At 41.0% G+C, this 25,405-nt stretch overlaps 1 protein-coding gene across 10 annotated transcripts; it reads right to left on the bottom strand.

Annotated features, from left to right (window-relative positions):
- Positions 1-2,830: 2,830 nt before the first annotated feature.
- SRRM1 (serine and arginine repetitive matrix 1) lies at positions 2,831-25,405 on the bottom strand. Of its 10 annotated transcripts, none has more exons than XM_078379940.1 (18): positions 25,255-25,405; positions 20,737-20,826; positions 19,812-19,934; positions 17,453-17,623; positions 15,821-15,933; positions 15,380-15,580; positions 14,516-14,716; positions 14,023-14,142; positions 12,700-12,971; positions 11,081-11,161; positions 10,499-10,585; positions 8,556-8,700; positions 8,108-8,149; positions 6,795-6,902; positions 5,693-6,151; positions 5,211-5,403; positions 4,718-4,901; positions 2,831-3,667 (listed from the first exon to the last, which is right to left on the bottom strand). In XM_078379940.1, exons 1-18 carry the CDS (start codon positions 25,273-25,275, stop codon positions 3,660-3,662), a joined length of 2,619 nt encoding a protein of 872 aa, XP_078236066.1. In that variant the 5' UTR covers positions 25,276-25,405; the 3' UTR covers positions 2,831-3,659. The 10 variants fall into 10 exon arrangements, with proteins under 10 accessions (XP_078236066.1, XP_078236064.1, XP_078236063.1 ...); XM_078379938.1 differs by having other exon boundaries at positions 4,722-4,901; positions 14,023-14,127; XM_078379937.1 differs by having other exon boundaries at positions 4,722-4,901; positions 25,255-25,404.

Raw genomic sequence — 25,405 nt, 5'->3', positions numbered from 1 at the left:
AGAAACCTCCATTGGACACATCGTCCGTTGTGGAAATAATCATGCCAAGACCTACGATTGAATCATGACATCGGAGTTAGGACTTTGTAGTACATTCAGAAGAGTGGATTGCACCTTTTTCATCGTGCTACCAGGGAGAAAAAGCTTGCCTTTGTTTGTGTCTATGGGGACATCCAGGTGTTCTTATCTAACAGGAGAATAAGTGGTTTTTCCCAAGACTGACAACAACAACAAAACAAAACACAACACATGTCTGAAACATGTGCAACATGGTCTGCCCATCCTGATTCTCTAATCGTGGCCAAATTGGAAGATCATCCACATGGGAAGAAAAATACAGTAGGTATTTTATGGGTCCTCAAGTATACTAAGCTTGCTGGACAAAACTGGCGGTGATTTGAATAGATATATGCAAGTATGCTTTTGGGAGGACCAGAGAAGCCAGAAAACCATCTTGCTTGAAGAAGTTCCAGGGAAGTGTCTCCACCCTGAATCTATGCTCCCTGGCATACCTGTTACCTTTTTCCAAGCCCAAAATGACCTGGAGACCCTGTTCTCTTGGCCACCGTCAACAATACGGAGAAGCAGTCGTAAGAATTTTCGAGCAGATGATGCTCATTCTATGACCCCTTTCTCTACAAGGTGAGAAATGGCCTGGAGAATATAATGGTGTTTTTCTCCATATTCCTTGGCCTTGGAAATTGCATGGGAAAATTCTTGAGGGGGGTAGAATATTGTCAATTCCCATCTTGTAACACCCTCAATTTTCAACAGCACCCACTGAACTCTGAAGCGGGTGTTCCATGCGCCTGGATGTGCCGCAGTCTGCCTTCTCCACTTGTGGGAATCTAGAATCAGGGTGAGGACAGTTTACACTGGGGCTCTTGTGGGCCAGCCTGTGATCCTGAAAGGGTTGTGGGAACAATATGTTCTCTCCCCAATGGTGGTGAGATGGTCCGGTGATGTTCTGTTATAGTAAAAAAATAAAATAAAATTTTAAAAAGCTGAAGGGAAAAGTGAATGATTTTAAGGATCTTTTTGCTCCTAAATGCAGAAGAGCTTAACACAAAAAACCACCTTGGTTTCCATCAAGATTGATTAAAAAAAATTGATTAAAAAAATGATTGATTAAAAAAAATGCAAGTGGGTCATTATCCTCATTATTATTCGCCCTAGTCAGCCAGCCAATGTTTCAACCACATCTGTCAGGAGGTGAGGCTGAGGAGCCTGACGCCGAGGGAGAACCGGAAGGAAAAATCAAGAAACCGGGCCTTCTCAGCGATAGCTCCGCGCTTCTGGAATAACCTTCCTCCCGAGATTCGTGCGGCCCCTTCACTGGGCATCTTTTAAAAAACCAACTGAAAACTTGGATGTTTATGCAGGCCTTCCCTCCAGTTAATGCTTGATTTCTTTTCTTTTTATATTTTTCTTTTTCCCCATTTTTCATCTTGAATAACCCACCTATTGATGTTTAAACATTTTGTTATATTTATATATGGTTATATATGTTGGTAGCTGCTTAGAGTGGTCGTTTGACTAGATAGGCGGGGTATAAATGCAATAAATAAATAAAATAAAATTGTCTTCCAACTAGCATTGTTGCAGCTGGACTCCAAGCATCAAACTGGATTACATCCAGAGATGCTTCTCTGGCAACCACAAAGGCTCTTTCCATCTTCCGAATCCCATGATTGATCTTAGCCCTCATCCGGCAAATGAATGGAAGTGATCCTCTGGCCCATAAGAAAGCAGCTGTGCGCATGATAGAGGAAGCTAAAATTGCCTTGAAAATCGAGGAAGAAGCTTCATGATATAAGGAGAGTGAACTGCCTCTCCTCAAGGTCTTGTTTGGACCTGCAGGGAGAGCTGATTTTCTTTTGAGTCCAGGCCTTAAGTCATCTGCCTGGAGAAGGCAGAAGGGGAAGGGAGAGATAGCACCTCAGATTGCAGGAGAGAATCAGAGGCCTGCTTCCCAGTCACTCCCCCTTTTCTTGTCTGTGATGTGATTACACCCTGGAGGCAATCAAGCAGGTATTCGACTTTCCATACTGCTGAAAGCACATGGCTAGTCTAGTCTAGTCACTAGTTTCACTTTCAATATTGCTTAGAAACACATGGCAGGCCTCGGATTCCTGAAAGGGAAAGTGGGGATGGCGAGAGGCCAGCCACCCAAGGCTGGTTTTGGGAGACTCTAGGAACTAGGGGGCGGGGAGGGCAACCTCAGAGGGCTGCCCTGGTGGAGAGGGAGGGGTTCCCTGCCCTCTGGAGCTGGAAGGGCTTCCTGATTTACAAGAAAAAGTTGTATCCAGCCAATTATTTCTGGGTGAAGGGCCTGGCCATTTAAGATGGGAGAAAACAGGGAGCGGTCAGTGGGGTGACACCCTTTTGGAGGAGACTCAGCAGGGCAAGGTGGGTCTCTCCTGATCAGCTGCCCAGCTTTTCAGTTACCTCCACTGCTCTCTGGCCCTAGCAAAAGGTACCTGAAAAACTATCCCCTTCAATAATTTTCACTTGCCAGCTAAATTTAAAAATAAACTAGGTATTTCTACTCCTGTTGATTCTGCAATGCAAAGGCCTCCGTACAAAAAAATGCATTTGTACATTAAGGTATTGTCTGTGTAAAGATACTCATCTGATAAGAAGGGACTTCCTGTCCATCAAGCAACTCTACACTGCAGAAGTAATCTACACCTCTGAACCAGCACACAGATCATCATATCAGAAAAGGGCCTCTATGTGACTTCCTGCTCTTAATAATCACAAAATAATCCTATTTAATTGAAATGTAGGAGAGAAGGGAAAGATAAAGAGATAAGAATAACCAAGACACTTTTAAATTTAAAAATTTATTTTGTTTAATCCACAAGCTTTGTAATAGCTTTAGTTTTAAAAAAAAACCAAAAACCCAGTGAGAACATGACAATATCCAAAATTCAGGTCCTTCATCTTTCAGAGATGATAACTCCGAAAGTTACACACTATTCCAAAGGACTGCAACAAGAAAGAAAAAAAAGAGACTATGAATGGGGCAACAACATCATTTCACAGAACAAAAACAAAGGTCAAATTCTTCCGAGAATGTTGATCAGGGGAACATCCTTTTTGAAAAAATAAAGAGGGAGGCAGGAGAGAATTAAAGTCAAAATTAAAATTCCAGTGTTCGAAGTAGACCCATTACACTACTATGAATCCACTCACTGTGTTGGGACAAGTGAGAGATGATGATGGAAGCACCATCATAAAATGGCTGATCTCGGTCTTTTTAAAAAGATAATACAGATAAACACTGAAAATTTTGAGCATTTGCAAGTACTCCTATTTAATTTCTTCCATAAATGACCAGTGGTTTCCCCGTACTGTCATAGGAGGTCACGAGCACACTGTGAATGTTTTTTTTTTCAGTAATGAAGATCTATATCCTTCTTTAAACATGGTGAACTTCAACCTAGCAAGTATTATAACCAATGTTAAAGTCTAAAGCTCAAACACACTTTAGCAATTTGAAACTGAAGTCTGAATATAAACCAAATAAAATGTACATTATATCAAGTGCTGCTTCAGCCTAAGATGGTGGAGAGACTTGAGCCTTCCTCATCGACCTCAGAGCCTTCTCGCGCAGATGTTTCTCCAAATCATCCAGGTTATCCTCCGCTTCACTTTCAGTCTCCTTCATGCAGAGGAAAATTAACAATTACTTTTATAATCATAGAATATGAACCTGAATTGAATTTCACAGATCAAAAATATCCATAAAATAAATCGTCTAACCATACAGGAAGCCTACCAGCATTACTAGCATGAGAAATCTTTGATTCCAGAAATTAAAACATATATTTTACACGGATTCTATGTTCCCCTTGCAGCAGAATTTGGCAATAATCACATTGAAGCAAGGGCTTTCAAAACCAAACTATCCTTGCCTAAATCCTCAAGTCACGCGGGAGAGAATCCAACTGCACATGTCGGGAGCCAGCCAGGACTCGAGCACCCCTCTCCTCTTTAGGGAGGCTTCCTCCCTTTTGTGCCCACCACCAAGGAGGAGACACCTCATTCTTCAGTTCTGAGAGACACACTATACTTTGCCTGGTGGGAGGAACCAACAGAGTCCTTTCTCCAGTTGTGGTGACCAGCATTTTAAACTTCTTCAAGATGTCCTGCTGGATCTCCCCACTTGACAAAGAGACCAACGAGACGCCTGCGGGAAGCCCACAGCCAGGATGGGAATGGGACGGGCCTCCCCCCTTGGCCTCCACAGGAACTCCTATGCAGAAAACTCTGCTTGGTGGAGGGAAAGCAGGTGGGGGCCGAGGAAGGTCTCCCTCTCCATGTTACAGCCCCAGGTCATCCGCTGAAGCCGAATAGCGGGCAAGGTAGGCAAACGGACACTGACTGGCACCTGTCGTGTTCGAGTGTCCCCGCCCTCCACTAATTTGTTCACCTTTCTATTAAACCTGTCGGGCATCACGTGCCATGGGAGCAAATCCTGGGGATTCACTGTGCCCTTTGTAAAGAATGGCCTTCTTGGATCTGTTCAGAATCTCCCACCTTTCAGCTTCAGTGCAGGATCCTGGATTTTAATATTAGGAGGGAAAACTCTTCCTCGGTCTTTGTAACTTTTTCCCTGAACCCTATTATCTATAAAAATGACAGTACTCCACCCCATGCCATTTAATAGAAAAAACAGCTTACAAATACAGACTGGGCAAATAAACAGTACCTACCTTTTTCGGCTCTGTATTTTTCTCTTGTTCTTCAACAGTTGTAACAAAGGGAGCTGGGGCTGCGGCTCCTGCAGCCTTCTCTTTCTTATGCTTCTTGTGCTTCTTGTGCTTTTTATCCTTTTTATGCTTCTTATCCTTCTTCTTCTTCTTCTTCTTGCCCCCTCCTTCCTGATCAGACTGCTGTGAAGTCAAGCAGCGCATTTACCTTTAAAATATCTGTTATTTCAATAACGGCAAAAAACTAACACTACAGAAAGAATTCATATTCCCAGGTAAAGCCTGCTTCTTCATACAGAACAAACACCACAGTTCCCCCGATTGATACAAAAGCTGGCTCATCATAAGCAGGTACCCTTTTATAAATGATCAAATGTGAAGAGATCAGAACTGCATTTGCTTTCCAGTCCAATTCAGAAGAGCAGAAAGGTTCATGAAAATCAAGCTCATAAACGGCGAGGTAGCTGCTACATTACATTAGAAGACACTCACCCTTACTGGGGATGGGCTCGGTGTGGGGCTTTTAGCCTTCTTTGCAGCTGCTGGTGGTGACCAGTGAGCAGGAGATCCAGACGGAGCAGGGGATGGAGGCGCTGCATGCTTCTTGGGGGGCGGCTCAGGTGACCCTGAAGCTGATCGGGAGGAAGATCTCCTTCTCACAGAAGGTGGACTTGGAGGAGAAGCCCTTCAGAGAAGAAGAAAAAAGAGGAAGGATATTTTCAGCTGACTATAAAACAGTTTGCAGGTCCTAGGGACAAATAGGGCCTTGGAAATGCAGCTGCTGTCATCCTTAGGAGAACTACCCATATGTGAACGTGCAAAATAAACATTTGAGGCATTTCAAACTAAAACTCGACTTCCATCTTCATCACAGCTGCAGAACTATCCCTCTGAAACTTGAGTAAGTGGCGAGGAATATCCACCTTTACATGTTCGACTGAATACCGAATGAAGGCAAGCAACGGCTCACTTACTTTTTCGGCTTTTTGGGCTCTGGGGTCCTTGAGACTCTCCTGATGGGCCTCGTGCTGGGAGATGGAGACTGTCTTCGCTGGGGGGAAGCCGAAAGCCCCCTGCGCATCAGTGGGGGACTGGCGGAGGTATGGGAAGGTCTTGGAGGTGGTGGGGAAGGTGAATGTCGTTTGTTCTGCAGGGGAGAACGGGCCTCACGGTTGGACCTGCTGGGAGATCCTTTCCTGTGCTTAGAAGATATCGATGGGGAACGTCTCTTCGCAGGTGGGGAGCTCCTTGACTTTGGTGGTGGAGAGCGGGAGACTCTGGGCTTGGGCTGCGGAGAAGGCGATGCCCTTCTTTTGGGAGGGGGAGATGCTGTTCGTCTCTTTGGGGGTGGGGATGGTGAGTATCTCCTCTGGATCGGAGGAGAATATCGCCTGGGTGTGGGAGAGTGCCGGCGAGGTGGTGGCGATGGGGACCTAAGAAATAAAAACAAGATCAACGGAGCAGGTGAAAATATTTTTGTGTGTGTGTGTGTGTGTGTTTATTCGTTTAGTCGTGTCCGAAAATATTTACAAAAACAAAAGGGTCGGATGGGTGACCATTCAACTGATTTCATCAATAATTTGAGGTGGGTTAAACATTTTAAAATGGAAGGTTATTCTTAAAAGCAACCAACCCCTTAGTGAGCAGAAAGTTAAGCACAAGTACCAATGTCTAAGTGAATTAGGAAAGTCACGTAGCCCACAAATGTAATATTTTCGAAAGATGCTTGGAAACATATTCTAATATTCTTTATAAAGCTTTTGAGAACATAGTCTAATATTCTTTATAAAAATTATTTGGGGAGTTTTTTCTGTTTGATTTTTACACATCTCCTTCTGTTTTATTATTATTTTTTAAGTTTTTCAAATTATTGATAAAAGTCAAAGATTTTTAAAAAGCATTATAAAAACTTCAGTAATTAAAACTACCACTTTTAAAATAATTTTGTAATGAAATTATCCTCATGCTTATACCAAACCAAACCCATTTATAACAGGCCCCCTTTCTAGGCGACACCATCTCTTTCCAGAAGATGCGCGTCCCACAAAAGATAGTGAGAAGGAGTTAAAGTGTTACCTTCGGCGGGGTGGTGGTGAAGGTGATCTACGCCTCCTTGGAGGAGGGGCAGGAGAAGGGGAGCGTCGTCTTCGGGCTGGTGGCAGCGAGGGACTTCGCCTTCTCCTGCTACAGAAAGCGGGAGAGGGGAAAACTCAGAAAACAACGTGAACATGAGTAGGGCAGCCTACGTAGTGGCTTTCCGTTAGCAAGATTCTAGCCTCCAGCAAGAATCCTTTTACAATAATTTCCACTAATCTACTGAACTCAAGAGTCGTATTATTAAAATGCAATGTTTCAAAGACATGACAACATACTCAGGTGACGAAGAAAAGAAATGTTAAAAAAGTGGGCAGGGCTCAAGAGGCTAACTGAGGCACAGGCAAGCAAGCTGGGCAACCAAAATGACAGTGCGATAATAAGGGGACAAACTATGGCTCTTTTGGATAGCCACATGGCATACCTATCTTATCACTACCAGACCATCTCTCCCGCGTGGATAATTCATGGATCATCTCAGGCCCATCTCAATGTGCACAGAATTTAATGTTAAACTGGCCTCCTCTATTCCATCAAAGCCTTTGGGCAGCTGTGGTCAGGTAGTTGCAGAAACCATCCATCCCCACAGAATTCCCATTCCCCCTTTATGGGCATAACTGTGTCTGTTCCAGCCTCCCAACTGAAAGTCAGAATCCTCTGATCAGCCCCAAATATTGCGCATGGATGGATAAATGCAGTCAAGGCCAAATCCCTACTTGAGATAACCATACACATAAGGCCAAACAGGTAAATACTCTCCAATCATCTGCTGCATGCCCAGATCACCAACTAATCAGAAAATGCTGGGGTAACACAATGAAGGGCAACCTAGATAACTCGTTCAGTTGTCCCTTGACACTGTGCAGCTCCTGCAGGAAGCTGGCCCAAAAGCCTAGGACAGCTTACAAAGTTTTTCCAGATTTCGAACTACTTGCTCCAAAAGCAAAAGCTTCCAAATCGCAATTCTGCACAAAAACCAGCTCAAGTATACTGTTCTAACCATGTCTTCATAATTAGCTCAAAAATGAGTGGTCTCATTTGTTGTACTGTTTTACTGCCGCCTTTCCCCTCCTCTTTTTGTTCACAGCTACAAGTGGAGAGAAGAGCAAAGCAGACTAGGAGAAAGTCAAGAAAATTTTCAACCCCTTCTTTTCCTCCATCTCCCTATTTCATTCTATTTTTTATATGGTTGGAAGAGGAAAGACAAGGCAGCTGTGATTAAAACAGCGGGAAGACCGTCTTTTCTAAGAGCTTTGCAACTTAATCCTAATTAGTAAAGTAACCTGCTAACTAACCTTTTAGTAACTGGCGACTGCCACCTCTTTCCTATCTGCATCCTGACAGCAGTGGAGGGAGGAAAATCGAGAAATCAAACATCCCACAGGGTTACTTGCAAGGATGAATTATTAGGTAGAAAGACACTGAGATGCAGGCATTTGCCACAAAGCAATCTCTGTAAGCTGGCCCACAGAATCTCCCACTATGAAATTTGATGACTGAAATCAGCAGAAGGCATATGAGTAAATCAAAAGAATACAGCAGGGAAACTGCAGCTAATAAACATGCAAGCGTAAAGTTGACATAGTGGGCTTTCAATCTGAGATGAATGCAAAAGTTATTTTTCACTGAGAACAGTTCAAAGGCACTCACTCATCACTCTCAGCGAAATAAGATCATAAAAAATAGCTTTTTCATAGTTACTGGCAAACACCTGTTGATGGATACAAAGCCAAAGGACATTACCGAGGAGAAGATTCCTTCTGCCACTTCCGCGGAGATGGAGAGGGACTGCGGGAATGTGAGTGCCGCCGGCGTCTGCCCACTTCACCATTCTTTACATTTGATTTTTTCGGCCGTTCCTCTTCAGAGGAAGATGATGAACCAGAATCTGTAACAAAATGGAAGACATTGCTATTGAAGCGCAACACAATAGCAATGCTTAGTGCACAGCAGTTAGCCATGATGTTATTTTTAAACAACTCTTTCCAAGGTAGATAGTTATTTTTCACATGTAATGCTTCTTTCAAATAATTTTCCCTAAGCCATTGGGGAAATGAGCTTCCAGAATGAAAATCAATATTAAAAAGTAACCAAGTTTCCATAATGATTAAATAACAGGAGCTTTACAAATCAATTTGAATAATTATGTAACTGTGTCTGGTGAACAAAGCTGAGTAGCAGAAATCAATGTGTTCTATTTTTAAGCCTCTCTAGATGGCAGTGCAAGGAATCTCATGCCCCACAACATTCTTGATCAAATGCTTGAAAATAGCTTACTAGCACAGAATGACCAGTACTGTATGACAGGGGGTGGGTGGGAGTATGCCATGTTTTGAGGACCTCTCAGGACATGCCCAGAATGATTTTTTAAATGGTTTCCAGAGGTGCAAGGGGACTGTTTTTCGCATGCACACACACATACACTTTATTAATTTTTTTTAAATCCTACCTTTCTCACCTAGTAGGGACCCCAAGGCACCATACAAAAATTTAAAATGAACAACTGATTCAAACAACCCAATAAAAATTTAAAACTAATATAAGAATGCTTTTTAAAAATCCTGTAAAGCAGATATTGAAATAGTTCCTCACCTTAGGAGGAAGGAAGTGCCAACTACAGTTCTTAAGGAAGGGAGCTTCATATAAACTAGCCAATCTCAACCATTTTTTATTTTGGCCATGACCATAAATGCAACATGGAAGAAATACAGTGGTACCTCGCAAGACAACAACCCCGCTAAATGACGAATCCGCATAAGAATGACTTTTTGCGATCGCTATAGCGATTCGCAAAACAGTCACTCCAATGGGGGATCTTCGCTGGACGTTGATTAGGTCCGTGCTTTGCAAATCGTTTGTTCGCAAGACGACAATTTTTTCCGCTGATCGTCAGCTTCGCAAAATGGCTGCATTGCGTTTTCCGGAACCATGCTTCGCAGGGCAGCCATTCTTACTGCTGATCGGCGCTTGCAAAATGGCTTCCCTATGGGCGGTGATCTTCTCTGGACGACGAGGTATTTTCCCAATTGGAACGCATTAAACTGGGTTTCAATGCATTCCAATGGGGAAAGGGTTTTCGCACGACGACAATTTCACTAAACAGCGATTTCTATGGGACAGATTATCGTCGTCATGCAGGGCACCACTGTATAGGCCGAATGACTGCATAAGCCACCTAATGAACCTTATAAAGTGGGGTGTGAAGAACAGTGTCCAGTCTGCGGGCCCTTCAAATGCATCTCTAGCAAGGTGCACCTCATGTTTTCAAGAACCAGTGAGTTAAGAAGCTAATAGTTCTATAGTACATCTGTGATTCTTGTGCATCAAAGACAGGGTTAAAGCAGTTCTCTCTCATCCACAGATGCTACTTTTTCATCCAACTGGTTTCTTCCCTCAGCAACAGAGGACCACCATAAAACGTTCAGGACTAAAACCAAGCCCTTTGGAGATTCTATGAACTCTTGCAACTAATTGCAGAAGGCACAATTTGGGAACAATACAGGAAGAGAAGGCAAGAGCTCCTTCCAGGCGGCTCAGCCAATTTGTAAATTTGAAAGAAGTCACATGCAACAACTCCAATGCGTGGTCGGGCATTTTGTGGGGAAGGACCTCCCAATGGACAAGGAGGGAACTTATTTCAAAATATACACACAAAGGATCAGCTGCAAAACTGTAAAGTATCATACCAGATGAAGACTGCTGGTTCTGCCTTCTATACTGTCGTCTTTGCTGCACAGAATCGGCAGCTGCCATTTTACCACCTTTGTCTTCTTCTGAAAAGCATGCAAATTTAATAAAAAAATTGAAGGATAATATTTACAAGCTGTTCCATATTAACAGGAAGAATATGGAACATATTGCAGATTCACAGAACATTCTCAGTGGTCCTTCTTTGTTTTCTTTTTGTTAAAATGTGGTTCTTTCACAGTGCTTTTAAAAACAACTTATTCTGACAGTCTGATTATGATTGTGGGCTTTCCTTGCAGCTTGTATCTTGCTGCTTTTTTGTCACGTCACTCTTAATTGTTGTTGTGTTTTATATGCCATTTAAATTACTTTTATCTTCTTGTTAAGGACAGTGGAATATTAGCATTTTATTAATCAATTTGGGCATCTTCACATAAAACCGGTACAAATTATGCAAAGCAACAATAGCTATGAATGAATTTTCAAAAACCAAGGTATCAACTCCCTCCTAACCTTTTACAATACTGCAGTACAAGAACGCCTGTGTATAAAAGATATAAAAGTACACATAAGAAGCTCACCTGATTCTGACAATTCTACTTTTCTAGGTTTTGGTGCGGGAGAAGGTGATTCCCTTTTTTCAATACTTTTATGTTTGGGAGCTGAAAGAAAGGAATAAAATGAATATCAAACAGATTTTCAAACATAGCTCTTCACAGTGCTGATGCAATTTAACTCACCAGCCTGCTTTGAACATCACCATCCTGGCACAGATATTCAAACTGAGAGTGGCGACTCAGATTCAAATCTCTATTCAATCATGACATTATCAAGCAGAAGCAAGTCACTGGCAAGAATTTAAGCCTGTGCTTCAGCAAGCAGAAACAGCTTTCATGAGTGCAAGCTAACAAGGTACCCTCCTTTTCGACAGCCCTCCCGGCATCCCAAAAACTCATCAGAGGGCTGACCATCCCAATGTTTTCTTCCTCAAGAGGGGAAAGAAAGCCCCAGTGCAACCACAAGCGCAACACGGAACTAGTCCATTACCTCTCAGAGCTTGAGGTATCCCACAAAGCCATGATTGCTATTAGGATGAGCATTCACTATACAGTTTGTCCTGAAGCACCAGGATAACTCCGAAGATAAAAACGAGAACACCCAAAAACTTTTAACTGTTTTCTGTTACTGCATGCAAAGAACAAGGCCTCTAGCATGTCTGTTGTGCTGCAATTTGAGTTAACACACTTCGGCACAAGCCTTCATGAGCTGCAGCCCACTTCTGCAAATAGAATGAATACAGGCAAAAGTTCTGACCAAATAAAACTTGGTGCCACAAGTTGTCTTTTTGATAGAAAAAGATAGGCATCTGAATTAAGATACATTACAACCAACACCACAACTGTAGCCCAATCAACAAAGATCAGGGGGAATTACAAACTCAGTTGTGACACTCCTAGTTAAAGGATGATCTGGACACAGCTGCAACCTGGGACTCCAAAGAAAGAGTTAGGTCCAGAACTATGCCCAAATTATGCACTTGGTCCCTAAACTGGAGGGGAGCACCATCCAGATATAAAAATATATTTGTTTGGTGTAGGTTGGAGGGTGGGGAGATATGTGCAGGGGTTCCTTTAAAAAAAAAAAAAGCATCCCGACACCTCTTAAAATAAGGAAGGGCCCTTGAGAGCCAAAGACAATTTTGAAATGCTTTTTGGAGGGTGTGATGGAGCCTATTTGGGTCCCTGTCGGCTGCATACAGCCAGCATATTAACCACCTCTGCCTGAAATCCTTTTCTGGACTTCTACTCCTAACGCAGAGTAAAACAGAGCAGTTCTCCTAAAAGCCATTTGGAAGAGATCTCTTGATTCAGTGGACTTTCTCGGTATAGTTTGGTTACACAGGATGACTTGTGTGAGAGATCCTAGCCATGAAAGAAGAGGTGCCCTGAGAATTCCATTAAAAAAAGTCATTTAAAAGAAGACCCAGACTGTGTCTGTAAAATGTTAGGAATTCCAACAGCGTTATATACTCGTGTAAAGCATATAAATTACTTCAAATTTATCCATGTGATTAGAAGGTATATCCAGCATGTTCTCTTAGGCAGGACAAACATGTGAAACGTTCCAGGCATGGGCTACTTGAGAACTATACGAACACAGAAAGAGAGCAGCTTTAGGAATTTTCACATTCACATTTTACCTGAGGTTCTGCTGGGAGAAACTGAGCCTCGGGTTTTTCTTGCCCGACTCGATGGCTGAGGTGTTGGGGACCGGCGTGGTTTAGGGGGAGGACTTAGTGGTGGTGAAGGTCGATGTCTTCGCCTAGGAGGACTTGCAGAAGGCGAGAGCCTACGTACTTTACGAGGAGGGCTGGATACAACCCTCTTAGGTGGCTTCTTTGGTGGAGATCGGGAACGTGAGGAGGATGAAGAAGAACTACTTCCTGACAAAGAGGCTGATGATCGTCTCCTCCTGCAAAATTCAAATTGGTTATCAAGCATACGAGAAGCATGGCTAGGCAAGCTTATCAAAGTGTGTTGCCCTGGAATCTCTCACTAAGAAACTCACCAGGTTCTACCACTATATTTCCAAACACATCCTATAGGATACTGTGACGCATCGTCACTTGATGTTACCTCACCTTTTAAACCTGTATGTTAGCAACAGAAAGTACTGGGGCTATTTAAGAGTTAGATGGTCTACCGGTGACCTATTTAGAGGGCTGAATCTATCCAGCTTTTACTGAAGAAACAATTCTAGTCAGCAAACACGTCTGAACAACCCAATCCAAGGGAAATTTTTAAAATGGCAGATTTTCCAAACAGTAAGGAAAAAAAGACACCAGTGCTGGAAAGAAACAAAACTGATGTATCACACTACACTTAAAACAGGGACTCTAGAATTCTGCAACACAATTTGTGGTCAGTTCTGTTGCTATCATATATCTGCTGACTCCACCTTTGGTGGCAGAATTCCTGAGAACCTGAAAAAAGGAAACTCTACCTTGAGCAATATTCCTTAGAAGCAGAGTCATTACAGCTATAAAACTATACCTATCTTGTAATTTTTCCAAGGAAATGTTCAACTGCGGTCAAATCTCTGTACATCAGCGTGTACAAACTGTACCCATTTCAGAAGCATCAGGATGTCAGGAACACAGGCCGGAATTAGCTAATTTGGAGCATCAATTTTCCCATTCTCTTCAATGCTACAGAGCATCCTTGCCATATGCATTCTCAGTGGGAAAAGTCTGAAAAGTTTCCATGAGAAACGATGTTTTCCCAAACATACACCAGAATCCTCAGTGAATGTACAGGATTTCCATAGAAGTTTGCCTCTCAAAACTTCAAATGTATATGTTTTACGACCCCTTTTAAAGCCAAGCAGGAAGCCATTGCAAATTCTCTTGCCCTATCCCCCAATGAAACGGGGAAAGCATCTTGAAAGCTGAAGTAGTTAAAACACTGATACTTTCAATGTTATAAACTCTGCTGATTCTTGCTTGCAAATTCATGGTTCTTACCGTCGCACAGGAGATCTGCTCCTCCTATGTCTTGGTGGAGGTGGAATGCGCCGTGGTGGGGTTCTTCTTCGGGGAGATGGCCGTCGTCTTGGGCTAGGCCGCCTCCTTGGGGTGTAAGACCTTTCGGTAAAATTATTGAAAATTCAGACCTTCATCTACCACTTGCTGCTGCTTTACAATTCTAGGCTATTGTCAAATCACCAGGGGAATAGAATTCTACATCTATGAAGCAACCAAGATATACGATAGAAATGTTTCTGTGCAGCAGAGTGGGATCTGCCTTTGTACAGCATGATCCCAGATTGCTCCACAATTACATGCATAAAAAGGAAAGGTGGAAAAGGAATGACAGATGAAGGTTACCAAACGATTTCTTGGGGAAAAAACATCATAGGTTAACAAGGTTTCATACTAGTAATTCTTCTACCAACAGATTAGAACCTGGAGAATCACACAGGGTCAAACAGAGAAAAAAATGTTTTGCTTCTCTCACCTGGATCGTGATCTATGACGCCTCCTTGGTCTTGAATGAGACGGAGAACGTGAGCGAGATTTTGACCTTGATTTAGATCGGGATGGAGACCTTGCACGAGGTTTCTCTTTTTCTTTCTCTCTTTCCTTCTTTGAAATTCTTTCTGGAGATATTTCCTTAGTGTCTGGCATGGGCTCAACTTTAGGGGCCTTCAAGATATCACTGTTGAAATAAACACTTAAGATTAAACCATGGATTACAATATCAGAAAAGTATTTACATAACAGCTGTCATCTGTCATACTTGAGACTCCCTACATTAGACAAAACAGTTTTTTTAAAAAATCACATCCCATGCCCTTTATGTTCATTAAGTCAAGATCCAAGCCACATAGCCTGTAAAGAAGAGACTCATTAAATGTATTTGTATGTCTCAAATACATCTGCTGGTAAATTATTGTACAGAAAAATGCCTGTTACCACTGAGACCCATTTTCATTCTGATATTTTCACATCTTGTCCATGTAATCTAGCTATCACTGGCCAGTATCTAGTGCTAAATAAATCCCTCATTCTGGCAGTTTCCCATGCACAGTAAAAAGTTTCATGGAGTAGGCTCTTAGTTCCAGTGAAGGCAAGCTGTGGCAAAGGGACAATGAAAGTGAACCAGAATGACAAGCCAACAATTTTATTTTTCAATTTAATAGGGAATTTTCCTGAATTATACCATAAATTTGAAACCACACCATTACAGTGTACCACAGCAAAGGTCCCGTGACCAAACAGCTGCTTGCATACAAACCACATTCCCTTATAACTCTATGTGACAACAAGCATGAACTTGAAGAAGCAAAGGGAAGAGAAAGGCCACAGCCAGCAATGGTACCTCGTGGATGTGGCCTCCTGGATGAGTGTTTCTTTGATTTTGACAGAGGGCTCTGGCTCAGGAGTCTCTTCTTGCTTTTCTGGTGCAGGGGTAGCACTGCGACTCTTTGTCGTATGATGTGGAGATCGGGAATGGCTGTGTTTTCTCTCTTTCCTGGCTGGGGAGGTGCGCCTCCTAGGTGAAGGAGACCTCGATTTGCGCCTAGGATAAAAACAAACCTGTACTCAGTTTATTATGGTATTTTAAACAATCCTTAGCATAATCTCTCTTGGAAACAGAGAAATAAGTTAATGGAAGACTTGTTGAAATTAAGGTTTGAAGAGATGAGACACACCAAATATTAGCAGTTAAACTCTGAAATAAAGTTCATTGAAAGAGTTGCTCTAAAACAAAAACCAGTGGTTTGAGAACATGTAGTGGACAACTGCTCGAATATCATACCTTCTAGGGCTTCGAGATCGGTCCCTCTTTTCCCTGTTCTCTTTATCTTCCTTGTCTCTCTTATCCTTGTCTTCATCTTGTTTCTTCATAGAAGCCAGTTTTTCCTGTTCAATCTGAAACAAGGATTTATTTGTTCTGAACTCTTAAAGCATAGGCTGAGGAATAAATGCTGAATCTATACATTCAATTACATACTAAGACAGAACATAGATAGATACCATGCTTTCCTGAAAACAAGACAGGGTCTTATATTAGGGGAAACAGGGTAGCTAAGACAATTCAGCAGACGTCTGGGTGCTGTGGTCCAAAAATGTGAACATCCCATCCCTACATAGAAATCTGAATGAAATCTACAGCTGTGGGCCTGCAGTCTTCAAAGCTTGAGTATATGTGGGAGAAAGAGAGCCAGAGACATTGAAAATATTTATTTTCAGCTTAGGTCTTATTTTCAGGGAAACAAGGTGGCTATATAGACTTTAGATACCTTGTTGCAATTCTTTCTCTCACAAAGTAAATCAGCATTATTCTCACATTACACATTTCAGGCTAAGGGTAAGAGGGAACTGTTACGGTTGGTTATTTTGTATGTATAGAGTGTTAAAATAATTGCTTTCCTAGCAAGCTAATACTGGAGTGTGGGTGTGTTTTCCCCCCCTAAGATCAACTAATGTACTTGTTACTTCCAGGTTACATGTTTTCAACAGTGCTGAAGTATTTTTCATGCATATGAAACTTAAAAGCAATGCAGACAAATAAAGTTGTAGAAATCGCAAGCTAGTGTTAACTAAAAAAATTATCTTCTTGGAAAGCGTCTATGATAAAGAATATCTACAGAACTTCCTTTACCATGAGCAACTAAAATGACTGAAAAAGATTACCTGGTCTCACACTGAAAAAAATTCTTCAGGGAGAAACATCAGCTTAGACAGACCACAGACTCAAAACTATTGAAGAGTCTTATAAAGTTTTATAGTTCTCTAAAGTTTTTGGTGAATATTATATGTCTGACCTTGACAGACGGCTTGTCTAAGGATTCCCAGTAGATTCATGGCAACAGTGACATCTGAACTGGGCAAATTTCTTATTGGTACATTAGCAATGGAGGCCTTCTGCAACATTACTTTGGTGGATGCTAACCAGTGACTAACAGAAGTTCACAAATTGCATCCAAGTGTCTATTTTCAAATCTAAAGGTTCAGATAGGGCAAATGTCTACTATACGTTATGCCATGACATGAATGTCAAGAGAATGAACCGTTTCTCCCCATTCCTTTAGGTATACGATCAAGCACTTGGCTTATCTTTTTGTACATACACACAGTATGCCTTCGGTTCACATCTGCTCACAAGCTGTTTTGCTCATTATCAAAAGTAATTGTTCACCTTTCCCCCCTAAAATAAAGAGAGCAACAGTCTCCTCCTTAACCAGTGTCAAATAAGAAGTTTTGAGCACATACTCTTGTATTACTGTTACTTACCAGAATCAACAATGTCCACATGAAACACTCTCAAACCCTATGTTTGACACAGAAAATTATTCTGTAGAAGCAGTGGTTTCCCTGAGATCATTTTGCAAAATTATACTTAAACTAGGTATTATCTGAACTGATCAACCAGTTTTCTTAGTCGTACCTGTCTCTGTTTTATTTCTTCTTTCTTCAGCTCCAGGAAGGCAGATGGAATACCAGCAATGTTTTCTTGGGCACTTAACAGCAGCGGCCACAGTTCTCCCATGAACTCCCTAGCATTCTTCCCATTCAAAAACCCAGTCAGGTTGATTTGCATCATTTTGGAATCTGGATTCTGCAAAGAGATTATGACAGGAAGAAATACCGGTTATTTGAAAAAACAAACTCAGATAATTCATTTTAATTTTGACTTAATCTTCTACCATGAGTCTAGGGTATGTCATTAATCATTACTAGTTCATATAACTCGCCTTAAAGACTGCTCAGTAATATAACTCTAAGATATACCAATTTTCTTTTGCCTTATCACTGCATTCAAAATGGCCTGTTAATCCTTTGTGGATTTCATAAGTATTTTGGTCTGTGCAGCAACTACAACAGAGGCCAAGAATTTGGTACAGCAGCATTACAACTGTTGGTACAGGTATCTTTATAATTAACTTTCTAACCATTCTGCCCCAACATTCTTTGATATGGCTGCTCATAATCTTTCTTCTTCTTCTTTTGTTTTTACTGTGATCCATACAAAGGAAAAAAGCTGTACACTTAACATTACAGAACCATAATCTACAAATACACCTCAAGTCCTGCTGTGAAAACTGAACAAGAATTTATGCATGCATTTCCTTACTTCCATCAGAAAACTAGTCTAAACCTTCACTAGCTGGTTAATGGAATGAAAGCTGCCATATTAGTTTCTTATGAGAATTATGTAATGCCCACAAAGGATTAAGAGGTCAAGTGTGGCTCACAGTAAAGGTGGGCATTATAGTTCTAACATTGTTGGTCAATGCAGCAAGGTCCATATAACAAGCACAGCTCAACAGCACAAAGCAAGTACAGATTCCAGGTGTCTTCTGTTTCTTCTTGGAACTTGGGGGGGGTTTGGAATCGCCAAGTCCCCTGTAGAGAAAGATGTTCCCTTGGCTTGCTTCCGACTCCCTACTGCAACTCAACCACCTTGAGTTTAATGTTATACCATTTATCTAAATTGCAAAAGACGAACAAGCAATAATGAGTACACAACCACAAAAAGGAAAAAAAATTGTTTTAAAAGTTTTAAGTTTAAATCATGCTTTCTATGAAGGGGAACTAAAACTGCATATTTAAGGTTTTATTGCAGTTATAGATATTAGCAAGTTATTGCAGTAATAGACACTAGCATAAATATCCACTTTATTTAACTGACCCCTTAAAGCTGTCTCCCCAGTTGTATTTCTATACAAGTACATAAGATAGTCCAACTATGGCTGTTTAGAAAAATGAGACCTTACATTCCAAAATATAGTATGACCTTTTAATTCCTTTTTAACAGCAATACCTTTCTCAGTTGAAATGTCAACTGTTCAGTCAAATGATAAAGATGAATTCTTTGAAAGAGAAATTGTGCATAAACCTTATTAACACAAGAGCATTCTGCCAACAGTTCAAATAAAACATTTTACTGTCTCTCGGGATGCAGTGGCAAACTGTGTAAAAGGCTGAGTTTCTCACAAACTCAGTTACACTTATGCAGTTCATGTTATATAACTGGTAAGTAATCAGCTGTACTTAGTGGTGTAATCCAGCTGCATTTGCATCGGACAGGCAAGCTGCCCCTGATTTCAGCAGGAGGTGGTTCGCACCTGTATGCCTTCCACCTACATTACCATGTAGTTTTAAATAAACTAACCCTCCCCATCCCAGCGAAACACAACCTTAGCTCTAAACTGAATAGGCCTCCGCTGAATGTCTCTTACCAATTTAGAACTGCACCTTAAGCTTTACATTTAATTTGGTTTAATTTACAACAATTTCAAGAGCAGTGTAAAGCTTTTGCCCAATTGCTTTCTGCGGGATGCTTTGTCTGACTTTGGTTCGGCCACTTTACACAACTCACCTCCAAACACACACTGCATCATCAAGGGAGTTGGTCAGAGCGACATTGGACACTCACTCTGCTGTGACCTAATAAGGTGATGGTGCTATACTTCAGACGCAAGGAATAACTTCCATTTTGGTTCAGGCCTTTTAAATCATAAATCACATTATCATTAGAAAATTGCTGTCAAAGTAGCTTAACATGTAACAGCAAAATCAACACAGCAAGTTTGATTTTTCACCTGAGCAGTTTTGCAAATTATGCACCTTCTCTATAAGTGTCAACCTTAACAAAATGCTTTACAAGGTGAATTTATTCACAATATACATCGTAACAAGCCCCTCCTCACTTCATCAACTGTTTTTGACAGAAATATTTCAGTTTACATAGAATTATGCAATCATTTACAAACATGTGTCTACAACCACAGCAAAATCATTACCTTCACTTCCAACTGGTTGAATATAAATTCAATTACTACATCATCTTCAAATCCAAGGATTTCTGTTACTCTTTTTGTTATCCAGGGCTTGATCACTTCCAAGTTTACTTTGCTCATGTCCACCTGCATTATGAGAGAAAAGTATCAGAGATTATATTTCATATCCACCTGTGGGTTTTTTCCCCTGTTGAGATTAGACACAGGACAATTGTACTGACATCAACTATTGTTATAGCTATATAGTACTGAATGGCATAATGGCTTCCCTGTCTATCAGCAGAAGCACACTGAGGAATTGTAAACCATTCATTTACAAGGCAAGAAGAACAACAAAACCCTAAAGGCTCCTATGAGGAAGGCAGACATAAGACAGGGCAACCACCCGCTTTGATAGCAAAACCCAGGTATCCCCTCTTCTAGCTGTAGTCTGACGCTGGAACTACTACAGCAGACATTTCTGTTCATATACTTGAACACATTTTTCGTTAGTAATTACATGTGCAGTGCTGAATTAAGCCACATTCTATTTAGGCACCAGGAAAAATTTTCAATTCTATATTTTACAGAAAACCCATACCATGAGTAACAGTCAACAATTCTCAGAAAACTATAACAGAAGTTCAAATGTTTCCTTCCAAGTGAACTGACATATCCTTTCAAGGGCTACCCCAGAAGTTCTCTGCAATAGTCTGATGGATTGGCTGAATTAAACAGTAGCAAAATGACACTGCCTCAGAGTTTAACTTAATTCCATATTAGTGTTATATACCAATACTTTTGCTACCTCTACTGCAAAGAGCCTCATGCAAAGTGCTTCATATATAAACACAGAGTAAAGCACAGACTTGGCACCATTTAAACTGTAGTTTGTAGGCAATGTTTAAAAATTCAATGGAATCTCAAAATGTTACACAATCGAACATACTTTCTTTTCTAGGCATTCTGCAAACTTCAGCTGCTTTAGTAACTTCTTCTGCTTGTTGCTGAAGCGGTTGTCCTGCTCCGCGCTTGTTCCCTAAAAGAACAAAAAAAAAAAAAACTTACGTTACATCAAATATATTTCTATTTTGGTTTCCACAAACTAAGGTCCACAGAAACAACAGCAGATGGCATTCTGTTAAAGTCTGAAAATACTTCTTTTAAACTCCAATATATGCTTAAGGTGCCTGATAACGCCGGGGGCAGGGAGGACACACAGTAGATAGCATCCAAGCAATCTCCAATTAATGCTGGCAAGATCTTTTAAAATATCTTAAATTGTGTTTTATATGACTTCTGAATTACAACGGCACTAATGCTGTTGATTATCTTAAGCACTACACTGCACTGAGCAATGCAATAGCCAGTGATAGAAACAACACAGAATCTAAAATTTACATTTATCTCACTGTGCCTAAAATTATATAGCTATTAAAGTAGCAAACTGAAAGATCAGTTTCCAATGTCAAGAATCGGGTGGGTGAGTATTCCCATGCTTTTACTTGCAACTACTATAGTATTTTTGTTTCATGTTTAATGGATCAACTGAAAACTATGGTAAGACAAATCGTGATATAAGAATGCAAACAATTTACTATCTGAAGACCACAGTAGGTTTTTTTTTGGTTTTACAATTTCTGAAAATGTTTACTAACATAAACCTTTTATTTGGTTGTACTAGCTTTTCTTGTCTACTCATCAAGTACACAAATGCTACTCATAAAAATGATATATCAGGATTAACTTCAGCTACATAGCATCTACAACACAAGATGTCCATTAACTTTGCAGTTAAAAAAATTACTCTTTCTGCAGGTTTAAACTAAGAGCACATAAAATGAAGTAATTCAAAAAGAGGCCAGCAGTTCCACACTTAGTCTAAATAAAATGTCTGACCTTCTGTCCCATTGCAGTTTATCATTACCAATATGATATGCCATAACTAGTAAAATGTCTTGAAAACTCTGCAGAAGATTAATTATTTGCCTAAGTGGATATGTGGTTGCAATTTAACATTGTAACACCAAGATACAGTGTGTCATTGCTAAGAGCTTCAAAGGTTTATTCTTGCAAAAGTTTATATACACAAGCAGCAGAGCTTAGATATTTTAAAACTTGTTACTCATTTATTTGATTTCCCCCAAAATTGTTATTATATGAGTAACATGTTACTTTTACTTTTTATTTCACAAACAACTACTTAACAGGGAAAATATTAGAAGTAGTCAAGATCTACAACATTCTGGTGAGAAAAGGTAACACTCATTTAAAGTTTTTCAGAAGGAAAATGTATAGATTCTGAAAACTATACAGAGATGACATTTTAATACAAATCTAATATTGTAAATTAGTAAATACAATGTGACAAAAGTACGAACACTTTGTTTCCTGGCCAATCAGGCTATATGCATAAACAGTAATTAAACCATTCTTAAAATAGTATTTCACATCTAATATAAATGCATATAAAGAGTCATGAAAGCATAATAAAATAAGCATTCTCAAGCAATTATTGAGTTGTGAAATTAACTTGAAGTGCTTGTGAAGCAGGTAATGAGTTCTTTTTCCATGGCTCATTTAACAAACTTAGCAATACTCCAGGATATATAGCAGTCTGTGCCAGGTAGGCGAAATAAAACTGTACATAAAAGGGAGTTTTTCTTGATCCCAGTTGTTAAAGGTTTAAGATACTGATCTCTCAAATCTGCACACAGAGGGCATTGTTAGAAAATGTACTATGTCCTCCATCTTGGAGCATCCTGTTGGGCAATATCTACTTGTACCATGCTGGTCCATATCACGTCTCTGAATCTCTTTATGATAAAAAATATTACGCAGTCACATAATAATGTATCAGACTGCCCTCCTGCACGCAACTGTCCAACTAGTTAGAAAAGTCATATCCTTGAAAATCTTATGAGCATTCAAGGCTGAAAAATGTGTAATAATATGTTTCCTCTAGAAAATGAGCTGTGTTCCTAATTTCTTTAGTTCTGTGACCTGTGCAGAACTGAGTTAGGAAACATCTTCCTATATAACTTAGAGCACATTCAGGATTCCTTCTCAAACTACAAGTCACTCCAAAGAATCCAAAGGGTGAAGAGTTGTCAAGCACACTGTGGTCTTCAGAATCTTATGATTCGAGCTTGTGATGATGGTAAGTTTGCCTTCTACTCTGCAGTGTTCTTTGAAATAGACAAGGCAGCCCTTAAACCTTTCTCATTACTAATTGGTAAAACATTGTTGTATTTACAGTTACATAAAAATACGTCACTACATAAACAAACAGCTGGCAGAAGAACATTTGATTTGTTTAGAAAGAGAGAAAAAAAGAAAAAAGTTCTTTGAGCAGAGTTGAGAAGCAGGAGAGGGCATGTGCCTCGAGCCTTCAGCTGGATTGGTAAAGCAAGGGGTGATAACTCTTTTCCCTGCTATCAAATGGCCTCATTATATAATTAAAAAGGAGACCAGTAGAGCACTCTTGTTTACAATGCTGTGTAACATTTGATTATGATAAAATTATCCGGGAATCATCTGGTCACCTGACAGCATCTCAACACTAATGTAAACTAGTTAATACAATGTGACAAAAGTACGAATATTTTATTACTGCATGGCCAATCAGGCTGTATGCATAAACAAAAATTAAAAACCCCTTAAAATAGTACAGTATTTTGAGGCCTAAAAAGCCTCAAATGAAAGACTTCTAAGTACAGAGATCTAATTTTGTACAGCATGGCGGCCACATGCAACATCCAAAGTTGTTTGTGCCGCACATATCATCCAATCCTTTTTCCGCAAAAAACTGTGAAAATTTCCAGGATTTGCTATTCTCCTCTCAGACAGCTCTCAAAGCTCACCTACACCACCCATTGACAGAAAATATAAATCTCCAAAACTGAAAGTGAGATTCCACTGACTTCTGAATTTTTCAAGGTGGGGTCCTGATTTCAGTTTTCTCTGTGGCCACCTCAGCTTACTACGTACTACAGATCAACACACTGTATGCTGAAAACACTAAAACACTCTCCCAATCTGTTGCAACTTTTCTCTTGTAAAATTGTTTTTAATCCATATTGTTGTTGCTATATTGTCGTAAGCCGCCTAGAGTTAGAGTAATCTTAATTGATTAGATAGGTGGGATAGAAATCAAATAAATAAATAAATAAATAAATGGCTGGCCTCTTGGGCAAGGATATCAGAAATAAGGTTCAAAGCATTATTATTTTTCATCCTTTTAATTCATAGATGCATTCTGGCTTCTCTTCATGTTGTATACTTTTTCTTAATTTCCAAAGCACCACCACTTATATAATTGCATTGGCTGAAATCCTTTTACACTTGGGGTAGTGTAAAATGATGCCCGTGGAGGCTCCCAGGGAGTTAAGCCCAGACCGCTTGCAGCGCGTGTCTAAAGGTGCAACTTGTTGAGCCAACTAACTGTGCAAGCAGCAATGCAACCGGCTGCACAGATGAATCCATGGAAATGTACTTCCTGGATATGACTCCTGCCTCCGTGCAAACTTATTTCAACTACTAATTAACACTGAAGAAGTCCCCTCCACCAAAATAAAAAGATTCCCTGTCCATGCACATATTCATGTGCTTACTTGTTCTACTGGGTCAGATATACGAAAGAGAAAGTTTTCTTAATTTAAAAAAACACGTTGTGGATTTGCATCTAGATCTGAATGAAGGCCAGCCAGTGCTTTTCCTCACACACCGGTTGCAACGGTGGAAGAGAGAACCAGCCACAAAACTGGCATTTTGCAAACAAACTTTTCTTTTTATACCTCTGCATTATGGACAGGAGAAGGTTCCTCTTGTACTCGGTGTAATTTTTCCCTCACCCAATGGGGACGTGCATAATTTCCCCCTAAAACTGTATAGGCTGTGCCTTAAACGGATTGATTCCCTCTACAAAAACCGCCAGCTACGCGCCACCTTCAAGGTCCGCCTCATCGGCGTCTCTCTAATTGGCGGCAAAAAGACTAGAGATGAACCGCCGCGACCTGAGGGGAGAGAAAAAGGGGGCACGTGGAGAGCGACCCAAGGAAGGCCCCAGCCGAGAGCCTTCCGCTTCCTCCTTCGCCTCAGCGGAGGACTTGGGTCACCGAAGTCAGGAAAAAGGCAACCCAAAGGCCACAAAATCATAAAAAAGCATAGAAGGGAAGAAAAAAAGCAGATGGCGGGGTGGCGTTAAAGGAGAAAAGCATCGAAATCTCCTTCCTCGCGCCCCCCCCCCACCGTTTCTGCCGCGCGCCTGAGAGGAGCGGCCGCCATTTTCTCCGCCTCAGCTCCTCACAGGGCCAGGGAGACGAGGCAGAAACCACAGAAGAACCGTCCTTGAGGGCGTTGAAGAGGAAGGGAACGGGCCCTCCCGCTCTCCCTGAGGTAACCGCTCCCCAAACGACGCGGCGGCGGCCCCGCAGCCGGTCCCTCCCCAGCCCGCCTCAGGACTTACGCGGAAGAAGCCCGCGTCCATCTTGACTCCTCCTGCTCGGGCGCAGAGAGCGCGGCTCCGTCTCCCGGCATGCAACGCGGCAGTGCGGGAGAGCGGCCTTCTCTTCGTCACCGCCCACGACTTGGCTTAGGGGCCCGTCGTTGCCACTTCG

Source organism: Pogona vitticeps, chromosome 9 (assembly GCF_051106095.1).
Source record: "Pogona vitticeps strain Pit_001003342236 chromosome 9, PviZW2.1, whole genome shotgun sequence".
NCBI classification, from domain to species: domain Eukaryota; kingdom Metazoa; phylum Chordata; class Lepidosauria; order Squamata; family Agamidae; genus Pogona; species Pogona vitticeps.
Note: the sequence above shows the minus strand (reverse complement) of the source record. Positions and strands in the feature narration are given on the sequence as shown.

Bases quoted from the DNA above. Each gene is read 5' to 3' on its own strand.
- SRRM1 (XM_078379937.1), bottom strand. From the start codon at position 25,275: ATGGACGCGGGCTTCTTCCGC. The intron at 11,162-12,699 runs GTAAAATGTGAA...CCTTTCTTTCAG, and splicing joins TTCTCCCAGCAGAACCTCAG to CTCCCAAACATAAAAGTATT. The intron at 4,902-5,210 runs GTGAGTGTCTTC...TTGACTTCACAG, and splicing joins CGAGCCCATCCCCAGTAAGG to CAGTCTGATCAGGAAGGAGG.